The sequence below is a fragment of the Patagioenas fasciata genome, chromosome 5 (assembly GCF_037038585.1).
Source record: "Patagioenas fasciata isolate bPatFas1 chromosome 5, bPatFas1.hap1, whole genome shotgun sequence".
NCBI lineage: Eukaryota > Metazoa > Chordata > Aves > Columbiformes > Columbidae > Patagioenas > Patagioenas fasciata.
In genome coordinates this window covers 11,636,235-11,657,555 of record NC_092524.1, presented here as the reverse complement: position 1 = coordinate 11,657,555, position 21,321 = coordinate 11,636,235, and the positions used below count along the sequence as shown (strand labels likewise).

The 21,321-nt window shown below is 42.7% G+C and overlaps 1 protein-coding gene across 1 annotated transcript; it reads left to right on the top strand.

The window, feature by feature from the left end:
- The first annotated feature begins 231 nt into the window (after nt 1-231).
- WEE1 (WEE1 G2 checkpoint kinase) lies at nt 232-11,206 on the top strand. Its single transcript, XM_065839891.1, has 11 exons — nt 232-992; nt 3,183-3,391; nt 3,898-3,964; nt 4,048-4,220; nt 5,155-5,276; nt 5,933-6,079; nt 6,490-6,585; nt 6,668-6,753; nt 7,007-7,177; nt 7,269-7,414; nt 9,812-11,206. The coding sequence occupies exons 1-11, from the start codon at nt 441-443 to the stop codon at nt 9,960-9,962; spliced, it is 1,920 nt and encodes a 639-aa protein (XP_065695963.1). The 5' UTR covers nt 232-440; the 3' UTR covers nt 9,963-11,206.
- Nucleotides 11,207-21,321: the final 10,115 nt, after the last annotated feature.

Below are 21,321 nucleotides of genomic sequence, written 5' to 3'. Positions count from 1 at the left end.
CCGCCGCCGCCGCTGGGTGCGGCCGCCCCCCGGGCTAAGATGGCGCCGCGCCCGCGCCTCACCGGGCGCCCACGTACGTGCGGCCGCCGCGGGGCTGGTTTCGGGGGGCAAACACCGCCCCGCCCCCTCCGCTCGCGCCGTTCGCGCCAAAGCGCCTCGTGACGCGGCCGTGTGTAGGTCCGGCCCCGCCCTCCGTGTTTTCAAACTGAGTGGGTGGGCGTGATTGGCTGGCGTGCGTGCCACGTGATTAACGGTCGCGGGAAAGCCGCGGAGTCCGAACAGCGCGAGGCGAGCCGTGCCCGGGGGCAGCGCCGTGCGGAGCCGCTACCGCGCCCAGAGGCGCAGCGCAGGGAGCCCGAGGAGAGCCGGAGAGCCGGAGCGCAGCTGCGACAGCGGCCGCGGCCAGGTTCGGCCGTGAGCGGGGCTCGCAGTGAGGCGCCATGAGCTTTCTCAGCTTGCAGCGGGCGGCGCCGCCGCGGCGGGTCTCGGCCCGGCGGGCGGCTGCCCCGATCCGGCAGAAACTCCTGTTCCTGAGCGGCAACAGCGACTGCGAGGAGGAGGAGGAGGACGAGGAGGAGGAAGGCGGCAGCAGCGGCAACAGCACCGGAGAGGACTCGGCATTCCAGGAGGCGGACTCGCCGCTCTCGGCGGCTCGCACCCCGGCGCGGAGCGACCCGCCCCTGCTGGAGGAGGAGGAAGAGATGGAGCCGGCGGCGGCGGCGCTGCCTGACGAGGGGGACTCGTGGGAGGAGGAGGGGTTCGGCTCCTCTCCCGTGAAGTCGCCGGGAGCCTATTTCATGGCCGGCTCGCCCTCATCGCCGCCCCCCCACAAGGGCCGCCGCTACTGCGGGCGCTCCCCGCCGCACCCGGCGGCCGGCGGTTATCGGGTGAGGAGCGAGGAGCCCAGCTCGCCGCTGCCCGAGTACCCCGGCACGCCTCCTCACAAGACGTTCCGCAAGCTGCGCCTCTTCGACACGCCGCACACCCCCAAGGTGAGGCGCCGTCGCGCCGGGGGATTTCCCGACCGGCCTGCCCGGGGTGAGGGCGGAGGGGGCGCTGGGCCGGGCAGGGCTTGGGGGCCGGCCCCCCCCGCCCCGCGGGCCGTGCCCGGCGGTTGATGCGGGGGATAGGGGCGGTGGGGACCCGACTCCGGGCGGGTCGCCGTGCGACCGCTCGCACCACCCGCCGGCCCGTAACGGCAACTTGGCCGCTGCTCCGGGACCTGCCCACAGCCCGTCCGTTACAGTTATGTAACCGCGGGGGGCGACGCGCTGCCCGGCCGCCCGCTCGGCCTCGCGCAACGGTGGGCCCGGTAGGGGGGGCCGGGGAGGGGCGGGGGCCGAGGGCACCGCCCCGCCGCGTGGCTCCCTCAGCCCGCGGGGCCGGGCCGGACGCCGCTCGCTGCGCTCCGGAGACCGCGCTGCCCGCCGACCGTCCGCGGCCTGGGCCAACGGGGAAGGGACAGCAGCACCGCGCCCCCCAGTCGTGCGCTTTGTCCCGTAGGGTGACTGGGGGCGTGGCACGATCGCCCCTTGTGTATATAGAATATTCATAAATGTGGTTTCATGTACAATTCATTTATAGATATCCTATCATTACTCTGCTTTTGCTATTTTTTGTGGAAAAGTTTTTTTAAAGAGATTGAAACAGAACATTAAACTCTTAATACTTTAGTGTCGTGGGGGCATTTGTGCCTTTATAACCGGAAAGTTAAAGCCCGAATTGGGGTCTTGAGTTCTACTCTTGTACTGTAAGCCAGTGCAGGGTGTGCATTAGCTCTTTTGCACCAAATGTAAAAGGCTGTTTTAGTAGCCGATGCTGTTAAACTAATAGATTTGAAAGCTGTAAGGGATAGGTAACTCTTAACTGTCAATAACAGACTTTTGGAAGGCGTTTCAACTTTTGAACTCGACAGTCATGTAAAACACCGTATGGCGAATTTAAATCTAGTGATAATGGGCTTGCTTTCTTCATTACTTTTTGTATAGCCCTTTAAAAGTAATCCAGGGATAATCCTTGGGGATAATCTCCCAGGGGTCTATAGACTATAGATTGAAAACAACTGATTTAAGGTGCGAGGAAGGCAACCTTGTTAACTGGTTTTCTACAGCTCCCATCTCAAATGACAATTCACTGGTAGAAATCAGTGGTACATGTTTGGGAATAGTAAAAGTGTTAATGGTATTTTATTAAATCAGGAGCAGGTACTTAAGCGATGCAAGAGACTTGTGGATTGTGACACTAAAAACAAAGTCTTAACACTGCTGTTCAGTGGGATTCTTAGATTAGGTGCCCACATTGTACATGAGTTATCTTGGAGAGGAGTCTGGAAGAATCATTTGGTTAAGGTGGCCTGTGGAGGTAGTGAAATGTGTGTTGAGACTCACAGTGACCTGAAAGTCTTAATCTAGCCCAGATTTGGGGAGTGCAGTTGAGATTCCCAAGTATTGAGCCTTCTTCCAGATCGTGGTTTGGGGCTTTAGTTGTGTCAATTCAGTATTTTGTAAGGTGTTGCTAGATAAGGCAATACTTCGGCTCGTGATCTGAGAGATCAGTGGTTGGCATTTTCACCAGCATGTAGGAGGCTCAGGTGCAAACTTCCTGCCTACCTGGGAGAGGTTTCATCCTGTGCCTGGAAAAAGATCTGTTTTGAACTGACAGCACAACAGTGCTGTCAATTCTAGAGTAACTTTCTGTAGGTTCATGAAGAGGCATCTGTGCATCAGTATTAAATATTTTATTTGCTGCTTTTTTTTTAGCTTGCCAGCTAAATTTGCAGTTACCAAAGGTAATTTAAACAACTCATCTAAATTCCACATCTTGGATGTGAAAATCACAGTGATAGAGCACAGGATGATCCATGAGTTTTATCTGTGTTCGTTTCATGGACAAAGAATTGTCCAAGAAGTTTAGGTGATTAGGACAGAAAAACACTGCTTCTTTCATGTCTTTTAAAAATTATTTTAACGTTCAGCATTTCCTTTAATTGCTTTTGTGTGGAGCGTAAAGCCTAATAGTTTATTTGGAATTACTTTTGATGGAGATGCAGGTATTTAAATAACTCATGCTAACTTTGATTAGACAATATTGTAATTATGCCTTTCAAACATGACCTGCTGCTTATGTTTAAAGCAATATGGAGGCTATAAATGTCTTGGTTTTGTTTTTGTTTTTTAATACAGAGTTTGCTTTCTAAAGCACAAGGAATAGGCTCCAGCTCAGTCAAACTTCGAGGGGGCTCTCTATTTATGAACGTTGGGAGATCAGAGAAGCAAGAAGAAGATATTAGACGAACACCTCATGTGAACATCAATCCCTTCACTCCCGATTCCATGTTCCTTCATAACTCTGACGGAAAATGTCGTAGGAGGAAGAGAACACACTGGAATGAGTGAGTAACTTGTATTTTCTTTTGTTAAGCACATCTTTAGAACTACTTTTAGCTGTAAAAGTTTTGTTACAAGTTGCTCCTATGAAACTACTTTTCCTTGAAAAATCCGTTAGTCATGCATAATATAACTCTCAGAGTATCCGCTTTGAGATGCAAGATATTATGAAATAACTATTTAGCATTAGATCTTTCAATTATACAAAGAGGACAGACTAGGCTGTGTCTTGCAGTCTTTACCTGACTGAATGAGCTATGTAAATAGTCTTTACTTAAGAAGGGTAAATCACATTATATACTACTATGAAACATGAAGAAATAAATTACAAATATATTAGCATGGTACCTTTATTCTATGAGTCTGCATTTACAAATAAATAGAATTCAATTAGTTAAACATGGGTAGAGTGGAAGAATTAGATCTCAGAAAAATCAACAGCTGCTAGACTTCAGTTTTAAGTTTACTTAAGACATATTATTTCTGCAAAAATAACCAGTGTGAATTTCAGCTCTTGTGGAGAAGACATGGAAGCAAGTGATGGAGAGCCTGAAGACGAAACAATCAGACCTGCTAAGGTAATTAATCTGTAGAATTTGATACTCAGTTTGGCAGTTTGTGTATCTGTGGATCTAAGTATTTTCCTTTCTAATCTTTGCAGAGGATAACAATAACAGAAAGTAATATGAAGTCACGATATGCAACTGAATTTCATGAGCTGGAGAAGATTGGATCTGGTGAATTCGGTTCTGTGTTTAAATGTGTGAAGAGGCTTGATGGCTGTATCTATGCAATAAAGCGATCCAAGAAGCCCTTAGCTGGCTCAGTGGATGAGTAAGTATTTCCTGCTGTTAAAAGTTAAATCACCTTCTGGTGCTTTTTCCTCCCATATCTCTCTGTATTGGTTTCTAGAGAAGGCATTTAAGAGAAAACGATAAGTATACATGAACTAAATTTAAACATACAATTTTGAAGTCACTTTAGTTTTTTTTTTCCCTGAATACTGTGCAGTACTGCAGAGGAAAGGTTACTGGGCATTTCTCCTAGCAGACGTTGTCCCAATGTTTTGTGTGGAAACAGATTTTTCTGATCAGAAAAGTTAGAATAATGCTTACTTGCATTAATGGCAGGAGGGACTGTACGAGTAAACTGCAGTGATGATCATGCAGTGATGAGATATGAAAGGAAAGCAATATTTTCAAACAGGTCCTCATCCTTGTCCATTCGAGTGACATGCAGATTAGTTAAGTCAGTTTTGGAGTATTTTTTGGCATTTGTGAATGAGTCTGTGATTCATGACTTTTTACCCTGCTGTTGTAATACTTATAGTGTAAAACTCCACAAGTTTAAATTGCTTGAAATTACATACCAGACTTATACACAAGAAGTTAGGAATGTTGAGTTCAGTCATACTTCTCACTTAGGATCATAATTAGTTTGTTCCTAAAACTTCAGTGATGCTTCTCAAAGCTTGCTGCTACTGCTGGCTGGAAAGTATGTAATGAAGTGGCAACTCCCTCAAGAATTATCTGCAACAAAACCTGTTTTTTGATGTTCCATATGCTTAGTCTGTAAATACAATCTAAATTATATTAACTGTTGGGATATAAATGCAAATCTACCTTACAGTGCGACAGAACTGAATATGGAGATTTTAATTACAAACCTGAGCTGGCAGAGGTGTATGATAATAAGTGTCCCTATGAAGCTGAAATTGAACTAATTTCACTTCATAATACTGTGTGCTATTATTTTTTGTGACTAACAGGCAAAATGCTTTAAGAGAGGTCTATGCACACGCAGTTCTGGGACAGCATTCACATGTAGTAAGATACTACTCTGCATGGGCAGAAGATGATCATATGCTTATACAAAATGAATATTGTAATGGTAAGTAAAGTTTTATCGCTTGTTCTGAACTTACTTTCAAAAAATGTTAATTTTTAGAGATCTACAGGTATCTCTACAAATCCCTAGCACTAGTTAGGGATTGATTGCCCTATGCATTGCTCATACCATCATTGTCTCAAATGTGTCTGATGTTCCGTTCTGTTGGAGGAGGCATATCAGATATATGAAGGAAAAACTATAAAAAATTGCAGAAAAAGTCTTAAGTCTTCAAGCATATTGGAAGTACAGCGAGACATTTGCGAGCAGCAAAACTGTTCTTTCTTCTGTACAGTAGTACAAGCTGGAATAGAGAAAGTTACCTGAGTGCCCTTTAAAAAGCGAAGTGGACCTGATCTCTGAGGCTTTTTGCTATTGTTGATAGCCTGCCAGACATTTGGGGGAGAGGTCTTTTCCCTTGTGTTGGTATCCTGTAACGTTCACGGCAACTACAGCAAAAAATAAAAAATTTGGTATATTACATGGCTATAAAGAGGAGATACTGTACTAGATTTTACACTTCTTATGTATCATTAGCAAGTTCTTGATCTATTCACTGTTAATTTTGGAAGCCAGTTGTACTTTTGGAAGAAAATTGTCATTACTTTGTCAACTGTTTGGTATAAAATAATGAGTTGTTTTCTTTAATGTTGTTTTAGGCGGCAGTTTAGCAGATGCCATAAGTGAAAATTACAGGAATATGCGTTATTTTACTGAGCCAGAACTGAAGGACCTGCTACTTCAGGTGGCTCGAGGCTTGAAGTATATTCATTCAATGTCACTGGTACACATGGATATCAAACCTAGTAAGTTCGTAAACTGCTTTACTCTGTATTGACAACTTCCTCAGTTAATTTAATCTCTTGTAGAAAAATGAGCAGTTAGCCGCACCTTTCTAACTGTAAATTCTTCACTGAAGTTCTAAATAGCAGTACAAAGATGTCAGTTATAAAATTGGCTAGCAAACTTAAACTGTTGTTGAGTTTATCTTGGGTTCTTTTTGTGTAATTGGCTCTACTTGCATAACACTTGGCTCCCTTCCCAGCAGAGGGGCCAGAGTGAGTATCATAGTTTCTTTCTTGCTCTACCAGCTTGTTATGTATAGAACTAAAATTTCTGTGTGGCTAAAGCACACTATAGTGAATCTAGATGAAGTAGAAATTGGACAGATAGAGATAGATATATTTTTTTTTTTAACAATTCTTTTTTCTTTCAGGTAATATCTTTATATCTAGGACATCAGTCCCAAGTGGAACTTTAGAAGAAGGTGACGATGATGACTGGTCATCTGATAGAGTCATATTTAAAATAGGTGAGAAGCAGGACAGTTATGCTCCAGAGCATTGCATTGTCTATTTGTCTTCTGAAAAATAACTTTCTTTTCATTTTTTCAGGTGACCTTGGTCATGTCACTCGAGTATCTAGCCCACAAGTGGAGGAAGGTGATAGCCGCTTTCTTGCAAATGAAGTCCTGCAAGAGGTAACCGTTCTGTTAATGGAAAAGAGTGATGTTGGGTCTGCATGCTGCTTGCTTTGCAGTAATGAGTTGCTGTCTGCCACCTCCTTGCTGGAGGGAGAACTTCTGAATAGTATCCCCTTGAAACACTCAAAGTTCTTTAAAGGGGAATGTATTGTTGTAGATATGCTCAGTGCTCGATAATTTAGCTGTCTGTTAGATTTCTTCTTACACTGGGTGGCACATGTAATAAATTTATTTTTCTTTATTTGTCAAGAACTACACACATTTGCCAAAAGCGGATATTTTTGCTCTTGCTCTGACTGTTGTCTGTGCTGCTGGGGCTGAACCACTTCCAAGCAACGGCGACCAATGGCATGAAATTCGTCAAGGAAAACTACCTAGAATACCACAAGTGCTTTCCCAAGAATTACTAGACTTACTAAAAGTAAGAACTCTTGTACTAGTGGCTCACTGATCAGTGTGATTTACTGTATTACTGGCATTAAATAGAACACCTTATTTTCTTTTCTTCCAAGGTTATGATTAATCCTGATCCAGAGAAAAGGCCTTCAGCTGTGGCACTAGTCAAGCATTCAGTGCTTCTCTCTGCAGCAAAAAAGAGCGCAGAGCAGCTCCGGATAGAACTGAATGCTGAAAAGTTCAAAAACTCGCTCCTGCAGAAGTAAGTAGTTCCTTGTGGTCCTTAAGTAGAACTTAATTTCTAATGGGTTTTCACATAAGAGTGATGGTAAAACAGGACTGTCCTTGTTTCTGCATCAGGTCCACAAATCTGTATGCAGGTCCATACCTGAGAGGACAAAGTGGGTTACATAACTCCAAAAGGAGCTTTTTCCACAGAAGGAACTTCTTGAATGCCCTAAGGGAGTCTCAACTACACTATTAGTATTCGAGGCATGCAGAACATTAGAGTTTTTAAAAAATGTTTCAAGCATAATGCATACTTTTGTGACTTGTAGAGTGTAACTTACATCTATACTATTTGAGTCTATATTTTCCCAGGTCATCTTTACATTGAAACATGTTGGAAAAGATGACTTAAATGAGCTGGTTTGAACTTAAATGAAAGAGCACATCAGGAATGTTTCTGGTCTAATTTGACTTGTACACAGCAGTATTATTAGGTTACCAGAGAATCATTTGTATTGGGAGGTCATCTTGTCCTACCCCTTGCTCAAACACTCAACTCTGAATTAAAGCTTTGAAAAAGATATCCCCTTTAGGAAAGTCTGATTTCTGCTTAAGTTTCAGAGAAAGAGTTAGTAAGTTAAGAAGTAATCATCTGAATCTTTCAGTGTCGTTAACTTTGCACATATGTGTAATAGGCAGGCTTTTAAGAGGGAATATAGGAGACTGGTTACTTTCTGACTGGCTTGTGTTGAATGGAGATGTTAACTTCATGTTTGGATTCTCTCCCTTGCTATCTGCTTATCTTGCCATGCTACAGTCTGAATGTAGCCAGACTTGCCATTTTAGATGGTTATCTTTATGATCTTCCTCTGAATAACACTGACTGCAGAAGGAGTAATTTGACAGTTTGTGCAGGTTATTCAAGGGCAGGTTTGTTGAGGTAACTTGCTTGTTTTGTACAAAGACAACATATTTTTGTATCATGTCAAAGGATAAGTTGGCAAAGCTAATGTTTTGTGAAGACTACTTCTGACTTGCCAACAAGTAGGGTACATCCTTATAAAATAACTGTAAATCTAGGAATGTTTTAAAAGGAACACTTAGTCACAGTAAATTTTAACGTTGTATAGGATAGTGTTCCGTACAATAGATCAGGTAGGTATTTTTGGTTTATGGTTTGTTGTTTTGTTTTTTTTTTTTTTTAACACTCCTGCACTCGACCCATTTAAGATACATCCCATACTTGTGTATGCAAGGTATCATCAGTGAAAGGAATTCTTGTTAGGAAACTCAGCTTTTCTACTGTGTCATCTTCTTCAGAGGAAGGAAGAATTCAAGATTAGACTTCTAGAGAAGAATGGAAGTATATTGTAAAACTTAATTGCCTGGTAGTGGTGTGGGTGGCTGTGGATTTGTGGCTGGCATTCAGTCCTTAGGGAAGGTGACTGAAAATTGATTGTATTCTCCTGTGGTGAACTGACACAGTGATAATGTGGGAGGGATTAGTTAGAACATGGGTGTTAATGAATAATACCTTGGCTTCTAAGAACGGTAGTAGCTTATTATACTAAAACATGCAACTTAGAACTAAGTGCACCTACACCAATATGCAGCAAGCTTATAAAATTTGATCTTGGGCTCCAGATGTGAAGTGAGATTACAAGTACTAGCTCTTACAGAAGAGAATATTATTTGAGGGATAGTTTGGGACAGGAGAAGGAAAAGAGTATGGGGGGAATCCTGACACTTAGCCATTGTCAACATTTAAGGCAAGGACCAAAGGAGTGCATGGAGAAACCCTTGATAAAGATAACTTTGCTCTTTAGTCAGACTATCTCAGACTTTTATCCTGTCCTCAGACCGAGTATTGATAATTCCCTGAAACTGAATAGTTGACGGAATGTTGCACAGGGACGGTGGCCTATGCTACCTTCAATGACTCAGCCTTGCGGTTTTGGGATGAAGTTTTTCTGTTAGGCAATAAAGATTTAGGTGGTGATAAGCTTTTGATGTGGGTATGCAAAAGGAAAAGGGTGCTTCCTGAGACGTCTTTTGCCAGTTACATTCATCTAAGCTCTGTCTGAATCTCCCACAGAAGTTCAGTTGTGGCTGAATGCTTCTTTTGGATAAACCTCAGTAATTAGCTTTTCAGTGATTTATCATATAGCATGTATACGGTAACTGATGTGTTGAGCTGCTTATAAAAGGCTGGATTTCAAAATCTGAGTTGTGTGAATTTGTCATTTCCTTCCCATGTTCAGAAGAACAAACATCCCACTCTGTCCTCTGGGTTGTAAACGGATGGATGCGAATGATAATGGTCTTAGTATAACCTAAACTGATGAAAAGACATGAGTTCTGAACTGCTGTGATATGTGTGGAGTCCTTATGGATACTGTTGTTTAAGTGTGACTCTCTCTATGCCTTGCAGAGAGCTGAAGAAGGCACAGATGGCAAAGGCTGCAGCTGAGGAGCGAGCATTGTTCACTGACAGAATGACAACGAGATCTACGACACAAAACAGACCATCGCGACTCATCGGAAAGAAAATGAACCGCTCAGTTAGTCTCACTATATACTAACTATGAAGTCTAAAAGAACTACTGAGGATGGCTATAGCATCTCTGCCCGACTGAAGTTTAAGGAGTTGAAGGAAGCATTCAGTTCCTGGTTTCTTGTCCCATCTTTAATTAGTGTCTCTAGTTTTACAGGAGTTGCTTCTGGTTTTTACTTGTACAATATGGCTGATGAGCTATATTAACCTTTTGAGTTAATGGACTCAGTTACTATCTTGTCTATAGAGGATCCTGGATGTTAATCCCTACGACTTTCAGTTACACTGTTAGATGTTACATTTTCCCAGGGTTAACCACTATAGTGGTGTGCTGCTTTGTAGTGTTACAGCGTTTTAATAACAAGTAATATCCCTTAATGATATTTAAGAGGGAGGGAAGGGGCCTTGGTTTGGTAGTTACCTGATTTTTTTTTTGGAGTAGAGGGGAATTAATTTTGAAAGATGGGCTTTTAAGGCCACCTACACTCAATGTACCTGATGTCAGGTAGACTTTTATTGTGAATTTTATTTGTATATTCAACTGGGAGCACTTTGTAGGCATTGCATAAACCACAGCTTAGAAACCTGTGGAATTAAGTGCCATGTGGAACTGCTGCTATTTTTAGTTTGTTGTCCTCGCTGTAAACTGTAGCATTAAAACAATCATTATTGTGTTAATAGGCTTCTTGTTAAAACAATTACGTGAAACAAATCTAAGCTGCATTTTAGTGAAGGCAGCATCTTTCTCTCGAAGCTAGTGCATTGTGAAATAATGCACCAATTTAATATTTGGATTCTGTACTAGTGTAGTGCAATTGTTAATGTCTTGGCTATTGATGTTTTGTAATTCTTTCTAATAAGGTTCTCTAAATGTTGATATTCTCTTCAGTTGCCCATTCTTGAGGCTATTGTATATTTTTTTTTATGTTGGAATACTTGTAAATAATTGTTTAGTTTAAGTGTTCAGGTTGTTCTTCATTGTTTATGTACATAAGTTTGATCGTGCGTATAGTATACTATACTGAAACTGCAGTTTGAGATGCCAACAGTCAAAGCCTGGCTATTCAGTTTTAAGTTCGAAAGTGAACGGAATATGGCTGTCAGAACCTGTACTGATGTTGGACCTAGGCTGACAGATACTGCTAAAAAACAGAACCGTTCTAATTACTGGCTTGTCTTCATTAATTTTAGTTGAAGCGATGTTTCCCATTTGTGCTCTGTTTGTTCTTAATAGTGTTGAATTTTAATATTAAAGTTTAAAGTTTTGTTTAATATTGTCTAACACTTATTTAACTGTAGCTGCGGAAATAAAATATTGAGTCAGGAATATACTACAGCAAGTCCTGATTAGATCTGCATCCTGCTCCTGCATAATGGTTGTGGTTCCCTCTCACAAGAGTGGGACTGAGGTAACATACTCGATGGTGGTTATATTAGGAGAGAAACACCACAGTGTGTGCATTAGTATCTATAGCAGTCTGTCTCTACAGCTTCAGAAATGGTACTGTGTGATGGAAAGATGAAGCCCCTGGAAGATTCGAAGTGAAACCTATAACTGTGAAGATGGAGGACTAGATGAAACTATGTGAAGAAAGATCTGGATCTGAGGTAAGGAGGGGAAAACTCATAAATTGCTGAAAATGGGAAGACAACTGCTGATTTGGAGGTTTGGAAGAACAGTGGGAGGAATTTGGATAGTCCAAGGAACAGGGTAACAGCATGTTCTGTGGCATGGATGCAGAATATTTATGCATTTGCATTCTACCTCACATAAAGAAGAGAGACACAGTAAAATTAATAAATGCTTAATAGATTAGTCTATTGGAGAAGCTCTTACATTGCTATATGAAAGAATTGCAGGTGACTTGGAGAAGATGTATGTAAATTGAATGGACTAACAAATTCTAATTTTTAAGTTAGCAAATGAAAAGTGCTGAGAATTTTTATTTGTAAGAGGTCTCAGTGCTCATCATAAATGGGATTGAAATTCAGAGGCTTGGTTTAAGTAACTTTATTATCTGAATATGCAGTTCTCATCAGTAAAAATAGATAGACTGGAATACCTTTAAATTTTTACTTTGTATGATAGTCCTGTCTTGTTTGTGAGAGAACTTAGAATATCTTGTGTGGTTTTGTTGCAGCATTTTAATGTTCATCTACACTAAAGGAGACCTCTCTTAAAGCATACTTCCAAACAGTCGTAAATGTCGATTAGTGGTGGATCAACAAACTTAATAAACCTTTCTTTCTGTGTCGTGTAAATAAATTCGATCTACCTATGATAATTTCAGAGGCTTGTTAAATCAATACAGGTATTGCTGTACAAATAAGCTGTACACAGTAGCTACGTAACCTCATAGAGGTGTGCTCTTTGCTGGGTGAAAATCTGACTGGAGGGCCAGGCCCAAAGAGTTGAAGTGCATGGAGCCAAATCCAGTTGGCAGCCAATCACGAGTGGTGTTCCCCAGGGCTCAGTATTGGGACCAGTTCTGTTTAATCTCTTTATCAATGATCTGGATGAGGAGACTGACTAATCGGTAAGTTTGAAGACAGCACCCAGTGGTGTGGAAGTGTTGATCTGCTGGAGGGCAGGAAGGCTCCACAGAGGGATTTGGACCAGCTGGATTGTTGGGCTGAGGCCAATTGTATGAGGTTCAACGAGGCCAAGTGCCAGGTTCTGCCCTTGGGTCACAACAACCCCAGGCAGCGCTACAGGCTCTGGGAAGGGTGGCTGGAAAGCTGCCTGGTAGAAAAGGATCTGAGTGTGTTGATTGACATCTGACATAATACGAGCCAGCAGTGCGCCCAGGTGGCCAAAAAGGCCAACAGCATCCTGGCTTGTATCAGGAATAGTGTGGCCAGCAGGACCAGGGCAGTGATCGTCCCCCTGTACTCGGCACTGATGAGGCTGCACCTTGAATCCTGTGTTCAGTTTTGGGCCCCTCACTGCAGGAAAGACATTGAGGTGCTGGAGAGAGTTCAGAGAAGGGAACAGAGCTGGTGAAGGGTCTGGAGCACAAGTCTGATGAGGAGCAGCTGAGGGAACTGGGGCTGTTCAGCCTGGAGAAAAAGAGGCTGAGGGGAGACCTTATCGCTGTCTGCAACTACCTGAAAGGAGGTTGTAGCATGGAGGGTGTTGGTCTCTTCTCCCAAGTAACAAGCGATAGGACGAGAGGAAATGGGCTTCGGTTGTGCCAGGGGAGGTTTAAATTGAATATTAGGAAAAAAAAATTTTCACGGAAAAGGGTTGTCAGGCATTGGAGCAGGCTGTCCAGGGAAGTGGTGGAGTCACCATCCCTGGGGGTGTTAAAAGATGTGTAGATGCGGTGCTTAGGGACATGGTTTGGTGGTGGACTTGGCAGTGTTAGGTTAATGGCTGGACTCGATGATCTTAAGGGTCTTTTCCAACATAACTGGTTCTATGATTCTATTGTGTTGCTGGTCACTGGTTTCATATCTGCCATGGAAGGGATGCCCATCCTAAACCATGCAACTGAAGTGGCTTTGGATGCTTTAACTCTCCTGTGTGCCAAGGAGAATGTTTAAAAAGGAGCCTCAGGGTTTTTATATAGTTTATGGGAGCAGTAAGTATGATGAAATTATATCTCAAAGTTTCATAAGCTTTCCTGAGGCCAGTGGTGAGGTTGAGAATCCTGGCCCAACAGTGGCTGATAAGAAGAGGCAGAGAATTTGGAAGTGTGTGTTAATGCTTCCCATGAATACTCCCAGAATGCAGTGATTCCGTGATTCAGATGCTTACTGAGTGAGAAGTGCTATCTGTTTTTACTGACATTTAAGGGTGTTTCTTTTTTAATAGAAACAACCTTACAGTAATTTTGGTAGCTTACTAATTTATTGCAAAAACATTTGGCCTTGAAGGCAAGCAGATGGACAAGGGGTATGTCTGTAAAGAGAAGTTAGCACCTTCCATCTGGAAACTGTAGCATAACTATAAATCGTTCTACTTTCATAGATAGCATATCACACTCCCAACATTTTTTGCCATGAATTCACACAGGGTTAACCAGCAAGAATTACTAGAATAAATTTAGTTGCCTTTTTCTTTTCTCTCCCTCCCCAGTTCCAAGTGTTACAGAATCAGAATGGTTTGTGTTGGAAGACACCTTTAAAGGTCATCTAGTCCAACCCACCTGCCACGAGCAGGGACATCTTGCACTAGGTCAGGTTGCTCAGAGCCCCATCCAACCTGACCTTGTCCTATCAGCTCACCGATTTCCTTCTTTCTTCCTACCTCCCAGATACGAGCTGTTGATTACCACAGACCTAATAACACGTTTTATTTCAGTTGGGATGAATCTGAACTAGTTCAGATGTAGAACCTGAAAAACTTACTGACAATTTGTTTTTTTCATAAAGTTATACAGGAGCTTTACCCTTTACCTCTACCTAGAAATAGAGGTAGGCACTGTTTGTATATTTGAAAATAGGGTTTCTGTTTCATACATTGCATTACTTCAGATGATAACATTTACAAGTTTCATGAATAAAAGCACACTTAGTCACCTTATTCTTCCTGTTGAACTGAGGAAAAAATAAGTGCCAGGCATTGTTTGACCCTCTGCCAAAACTGACCAGCTTGACCTTGTCTTTAATGTGTTTTGTGGTCTCCAGCAACACCTGCTGGACAAAGTAGTCAACTGTACACTACGTTTTTGTCTTTAAAGTGTTCCTGTGCTAGTATGACACTCGACCCTGAATGTTGGAAATCATTATCCTGTTCTGCAGTAGTGACTGAACATTCTTACCAGCAGTAGTTCAGGTGGGTGTTGACTTCGATTTTTTCATCCACAGCCACTTCCTTAGTTCTGTAGACTTGGAAAAGGCATCCTCGTGATTTCACCATATATGTGATTTGGTATATAACGCGTATGCACACTTCATAAATCTGTGCTACCTGTGAATATCTCTGTTATCGCTGTGCTTGAGGACTGGGGTCTAAAGCAACAGCCAGCAAGAGGCAAAAGCAGGGCTGTTCCCTGCCTGAACCTTCCCTTCCTTCAGCAAACTGTGGAAGCTGTCTGAGACCCAGCTGTGAGGCTGCTGACCTGATGAAGGCCCTGGGCTCGAGAAACAGCGACTGGGCAGGAAAGCGCACAGGAAATTAAGGTCCTGCTTCTGTTTGAACAGTTGGAGTTGGGTGAAGGTACTGTCTTCCCAAAGTGTAATGGGATTAGGGTAGGGGAAAGGAAGATGCTCCAAGGAGAGAATGTTTCTGTGCCTAATTAAACAGATGTGATGGTTCTGGCTGGGGTAATTTTCTTCACAGTAGCTCGTATGAGGCTGTGTTTTGAATTTAGGTTGAGAAGTGTTGATAACACAGGGATGTTTTGGTTATCACTGAGCAGTGTTTACACAGAGTCAAGGTCCTTTCTGCTTCTCGCACCTCCCCACCAGCGAGTGGGCTGGGGGTGCTCAAGAATTTGGGAAGGGACAGAGTCAGGACAGCTGACCAAAGGGATATAATATATACCATACAATGTCATGCTCAGCATATAAAGCTGGGGGAAGAAAAAGGAAGGGGAGATGTTCGAAGTGATGGTGTTTGACTTCCCAAGTCACCATTGCGCATGATGGACCCTGACTTTCCTGGGGGTGGCTGAACACCTGCCTGACAATGGGAACTGGTGAATTAATCCCTTGCTTTGCTTTGCTTTGCTTTGCTTTGCTTTGCTTTGCTTTGCTTTGCTTTGCTTTGCTTTGCTTTGCTTTGCTTTGCTTTGCTGAGTGTGCAGCTTTTGCTTTACCTATTAAACTGCCTTTATCTCAACCCATGAGTTTTCTCATTTTTACCCTCTGACTCTGCCCCATCCCACCAGCAGAAAGTGAATGAGCAGCTGTGTGGGACTTAGTTGCTGGCTGGGATTAAATCATGAGAACAGGAAGAAATTCATTATTCTTTAACATGTTGCTCACCGGTCTGAGACTGTACAAGCTTAAAAATTATCTGGGATTCTGGACAGTCCTGAAAAATCTGAAGAATTTGTTTGAAAGATCTTCCTTTTGCCAGTCATTTGACTCCCTTCTAATATTCAGCATCAATATTTAGCATGACATCTGAATAATCATGCTGGTCTAAACTGATTTCTCTGTTTGACTATAAGATGACAGTGGAATGACAGGCCTAATTCTGATTTATGATCTATGTATCCCTAAGGTTACTGCCTGCCAGGTAGGTGGGCTGATGGACATAAAAACCGCGGCTATTACTGAACTACCATTTATGTACAGGAAAAGATTCTGCATATTCAGTCTGCAATCCCAATGGAAATGATCTTGTTCATCTATTGATCTACAGACAACAGAATGCACCACTAAAGAAAGTATTTTAGGCAAGGTATTCTCAAGGATAGAGATGGGGCTGGACAGGAGAAATACCTCCTATTCCCAACCTTTAGTAGTCTCACTAGCCTTGGGTGATCTTCCTACCTCTGCAGCTGTTTCCTCTTTTCACTGTCAGCTACTTAGGTGTTAAGATGTTTATGTGTTTCATGTCTTGGCTAATGGGATTTTAATCTCTTTTTGGTCTTGTAGACACAGAGTCAATATTGCCAGTCTTCTACATTACCCTACTTACGTGGCTTTTTCCATTGACCAGTTCTCTCTCCAGTTTCCATTCCAAAACATGGTATGAAATGGTTGCTGCAGTACACACTGGGGATTTAATTTCCTCTTCCTTTCTGCAAGTAAGGTATTTGTGGTATTCTGTTCTATGGTGAGTTCTGCAACTTGGCGAGAAATACCTTATCAGCTATAAGTGTAGAGTAAGATGTGTGTTACCAGGGAGGAACTGAAAGGTAAGTTAATGCTGTTTTACCTATTCCTTATGTTTCTTTGTCGAGTTTCAATAGAAACACGTGTTGGGCATATGTGTAGAAATAACAGAAAATTATAATAAAGCAGGGTGCTTTGCTGGAATTGCTTTAAAGATGGCTTTAGAAGACTTAGGAGTGAATGGAAAATTGACTTTTTATTTTTGGAAAGTCTGAGCTGCTGTTCTGCTTCAGCATTTAATGCTGCTTCCTATTTAACCTAAAATAATTTTCATGTTTAATTTCTACATAGTTTCAGTGAGAATGTCTGAGGCATGTGTATAAGGCCAGAGACAAAACTTTTTAAAGTATTTAAAAAATAACAGAAAAAAAATTCTCAAGTGGCTTGGACTGGATTACGGTATAATGTCAAATAGACTTACTGGGTTTTTTATGCTGTCCCCAGTGCTTCCTTGAGATGTTCTATGGTGGGAGTAGTCTGTTCAGGAACTTTAACACATTGGTCACGAACACTGGCATTCGCTTTAGTTTTATCCTCTACTGAAACATCACTATGAAAGGGCAGATACTGGAAACACAGTTTGCTACGAAGTTGGCTTAATGGTCTTCAATTTCTGTTTGCTCCCGTGTAGTTTTCCTGTAGAGAATGGAAATAAGCAGTCTAGCCAATGTCCAGGAAGATTTTCTCTGGGCTAACAATGAACAGAAAACTGTGAGTCCCTGATGTGTCTCCTTGATGATGGTTTAACTGACTTAGCTGCATGAAACAAAATTAGCAACAGTTCAAATGCGTAATCTTTCCCCTGGCTAGGACCTCCCTGACAAATAGTTGTTATTTGGCTAATAGGGAATAATTAAGCTTCTGCAGGGAGGAGGAAGAGACAAGTTGATTAACCTCTTAAGGCTGAGCCTCAGCAGGGTCTAAAGGTTCTTCCTGAAAGCGTGAGTCACTGCCAGACTGTGAGCCAGTTTTCCCTCCCTGATCTCCTCACCACCCTTCAGTCGTGTTTTTAACTGTGGTGAACAGACAAGATTAGGATAAGCACAGATTTAAAATAAAGTTGCTGAGATCTCAGGCAACTTTCAAGAAAAGCAGAAGTATATAAAGTTGCATCAGAACTTGCTTTTGTACCGCGCAAGCAATTTGGAGCTTATGTAGCGTGATCAAGGACTTCATGGTTAAGTGTGGTCACTGTTAGTAAATGTTATGTGGATTATATGTCAACCTTATCTTCAAAGGTTTAGAATGTAAAGTCTTTGATAAGCAAAGATCCAGACTAGTTCATGAAAACAGAAGAGTTGCTTAAAATAACTCACACTTTGGGTGCGGATGCAGTTAGTCCTGTAACTTTGTTAAAGCTATTTTGGGTAAGTATAAGAAAAAAACAAAGGTTTTTTGTTCACCAGCAAGTTTATGTCTGCACATGAACTTCAGTTTAACTTCTTTTGCTCAATTAGTTCAATCATGTAAAAACTATTTTAAACTTATGCCTATATAAAAAAAATCTACTAGTTTTATGCATAAGTTACAACTATCCTTTTGATTAACCTGCCAAAAGCTGGAGTAGCTGAGGCTTATGTAAACTACTCATCATAATGAAACATTTAAACATGGACTGTTAACCTGAATTGGAACGATTTATATTTTTAGTGGAAAACAAGTCCTGTTCTGGCAAAGGATTTTACCATGTCATTTAAACCAGGAATACAGAAGCCAGCAAAAAGAATGAAAAGAAAATGAAGAGAAGCAGCACACAGGTTTTTCTACTATTACTTTGTGGGGAATTTTGTTTTAAGTTAATTTTTCTGCTACATTGTTTTTATAAAAATGAGCTGCCAATAATCACTGAACTCTGTTCAAAGCAGGAATTAAGTCCCTGGCATGAGGAGATTCATGTGTGAACTGTATTAATTGCTTTTCCTCAGTCACATTTCACCTAACTTTATTTTAATGTGCTTGAATAGGGGTGTTCTGTACTTACTGGTGACCTTTTGGTTGCTTAGCTACCAAATAAGTTTGTTAGGTTATCTGCATATACAAAAGTTGTCTCCTTCCTCAAGTGGAATAGCTGTGGTCAAATTGGAAAAATGCTAATGTATTTCAAGGTGACTGATGGTTTTGGTAATATTAACAGCTATAATGTTAGCAAATCAGGTTCATTAGGAAATTTAATCCAATTAATTGTTCATGTTAATTGTATAGTTCACACCATTCATCTTGAGGAAAGAGCAAAATAGTTGTGGATTCCAAAGTCCTGAATAAACTAGGAAGAAAAAGGTTAACAAAAATGAGGGGGGAAAAAGGCTGCTAGGATACACCTGGTGAGTAAGGCAGGTTGTGTTTGTCTCTTCATTGTACTACTGAGAGACTACAACATCCCTGCATTTCTAGAGTATTTTTGTTGCTTGCTGTAGAGATATAAATAAAAATTACTAGAAATCTGTGGATGATTCTAGTCTCCAATTTCTCATATATAGAAAACCCATGTTATGAATTATTACATATGATAAGTACTTCCTACAGTGAACTTCACTATCTGCTCACCTGTAGTGATCCTTCCTGACCAGAAGACTACTGTACATTGAGGTTTGGTGATCCGCTAAGGATTAGTGATCCATCTAAGTTACGCCTGTGCCTACTCAGTCTGTGCTGCCCCTCACTGCCCATGCATCCTGGCCTGCATGGGACTGCGTGTTCGGTGGCTGTGGGATGAATTTACCTGGTTGATTGTAGCAGAGGAGCCTATGGGCAGCTCCTGCTTGGTACCTGCAATAATGCTCCCTGTATGGCCTACCCTTTATCTGAGAGTGCAGCAAGGGGTTCTCGGGTGAACATCCTTTCTTTTTGGCTATAGAAACAACGTATATAGTTGTTTTACTGTGATAAAATCCTGCAATAGCTTGAATGACCAAAATGGTGTCACCTTTTCATGCGCAGGACCTGCATGACATGCTATACCTTGATCAGACCTGGTTGATGCTGCACAGCTCAGAGTTCCCGGCACCTGAATGAATGTAAGATTATCTATACTGTCCTCTCCATTATAGTGTTAACTCCAATAAATGGTATTTTAAGTGAAACTATAGAGTCTGAATGTGCCTTTTTTACTGGGATCATACAATGAAGCAGCAACACCTGCTACGAACAATCATCTTGCTGCACCTGCCAGAACTATTTCACTTGCAGAATGCTATTTTTGTCCTGATTACACAGTTGACTGAAGACTAAAATCGGAGAAAAGTTAGAATCTTTTTTTTCCCCCCTTGTTTATGTGTCTTGAATTCGGGATCTTAATGGATCTGCTTAAAATCTGTGAAAATGGAACCTCCTTACTTGCTCATGAGCTGTGCACTGTGAGTGATCTCACATGCAGTATTCAAAGCAATACACGGTGCAGCATCTTCCTGCCACTTTTGGCCCAGGTGCAAGCCCCCATGTTGTGAGCAGAGAAATAGCACTGAGGGAGCTGCTAGAAGGAATCACAGGATGTCAGGGATTGGAAGAGACCTCAAAAGCTCATCCAGTCCAATCCCCCTGCCGGAGCAGGAACACCCAGATGAGGTTACACAGGAAGGTGTCCAGGCAGGTCTTGAATGTCTCCAGAGAAGGAAACTCCACAACACCCCTGGGCAGCCTGTTCCAGTGTCTGTCACCCTCACTGAGAAGAAGTTTCTTCTCAAATTTAAATTAAATCTCCTATGTTCCAGTTTACACCCATTGCCCCTTGTCCTATCATTGGTTGTCACCAAGAAGAGCCTGGCTCCATCCTCATGATACTCACCCTTTACATTTTTATAAACATTAATGAGGTCACCCCTCAGTCTCCTCCAAGCTCAAGAACCCCAGCTCCCTCAGCCTTTCCTCATAAGGGAGATGCTCCACTCCCTTCATCATCTTTGTTGCCCTGTGCTGGACTCTCTCCAGCAGTTCCCTGTCCTTCTTTAACTGGGGGGCTCAGAACTGGACACAATATTCCAGGTGTGGTCTCACCAGAGCAGAGTAGAGGGGCAGGAGAACCTCTCTCGACCTACTGACCACCCCCCCAAAGCCGAAGAGTCAGGAGACAACCCAAGTCCTGGCAGATCTGCTGCTCTCACCACTTAGTCTGGGCCCACAGCATTTAAGAGGACAACACAAGAAAAAAAAGCAACTAATCCAAACCAAAACCCAAACGTCTTTATTGTGATGAGATTTTGTACCACTCCTGCTCTGGAAGTGGTGGTGGAAGTTTTTATTTTAGCCCTTCCCCCGTTATTTTTTATTGAAGTTCACTCACTCCAGGTGTGCGCAGCCTTCGTTGTGAGCTGCTTTTTTAAATCCCTCGGGCTTACTCAGCCTCCGAGGAAAGTCACTTTTCTCTCTGTGAGCGCATCCTACTGTGAAACCCCCCCGGTGTGTCCTGCCGGGGTCTCGCCGGGGCCGGTACCGGTACCTCGCGGGGCCGCCGCTGCCCGGTGCAGCTCCCTCTCGCCTCCACGTCCCGGCCTCGCTGGCCTCTCGGCCCTCGCCGCTGAGGCGGGAACCGCGGCTCCCGGGGCGGTGCCTGCGGAGCCGGGCAGGGCCGGGCACCCGCCCCCGGGGCGGTGCGGGGCGGG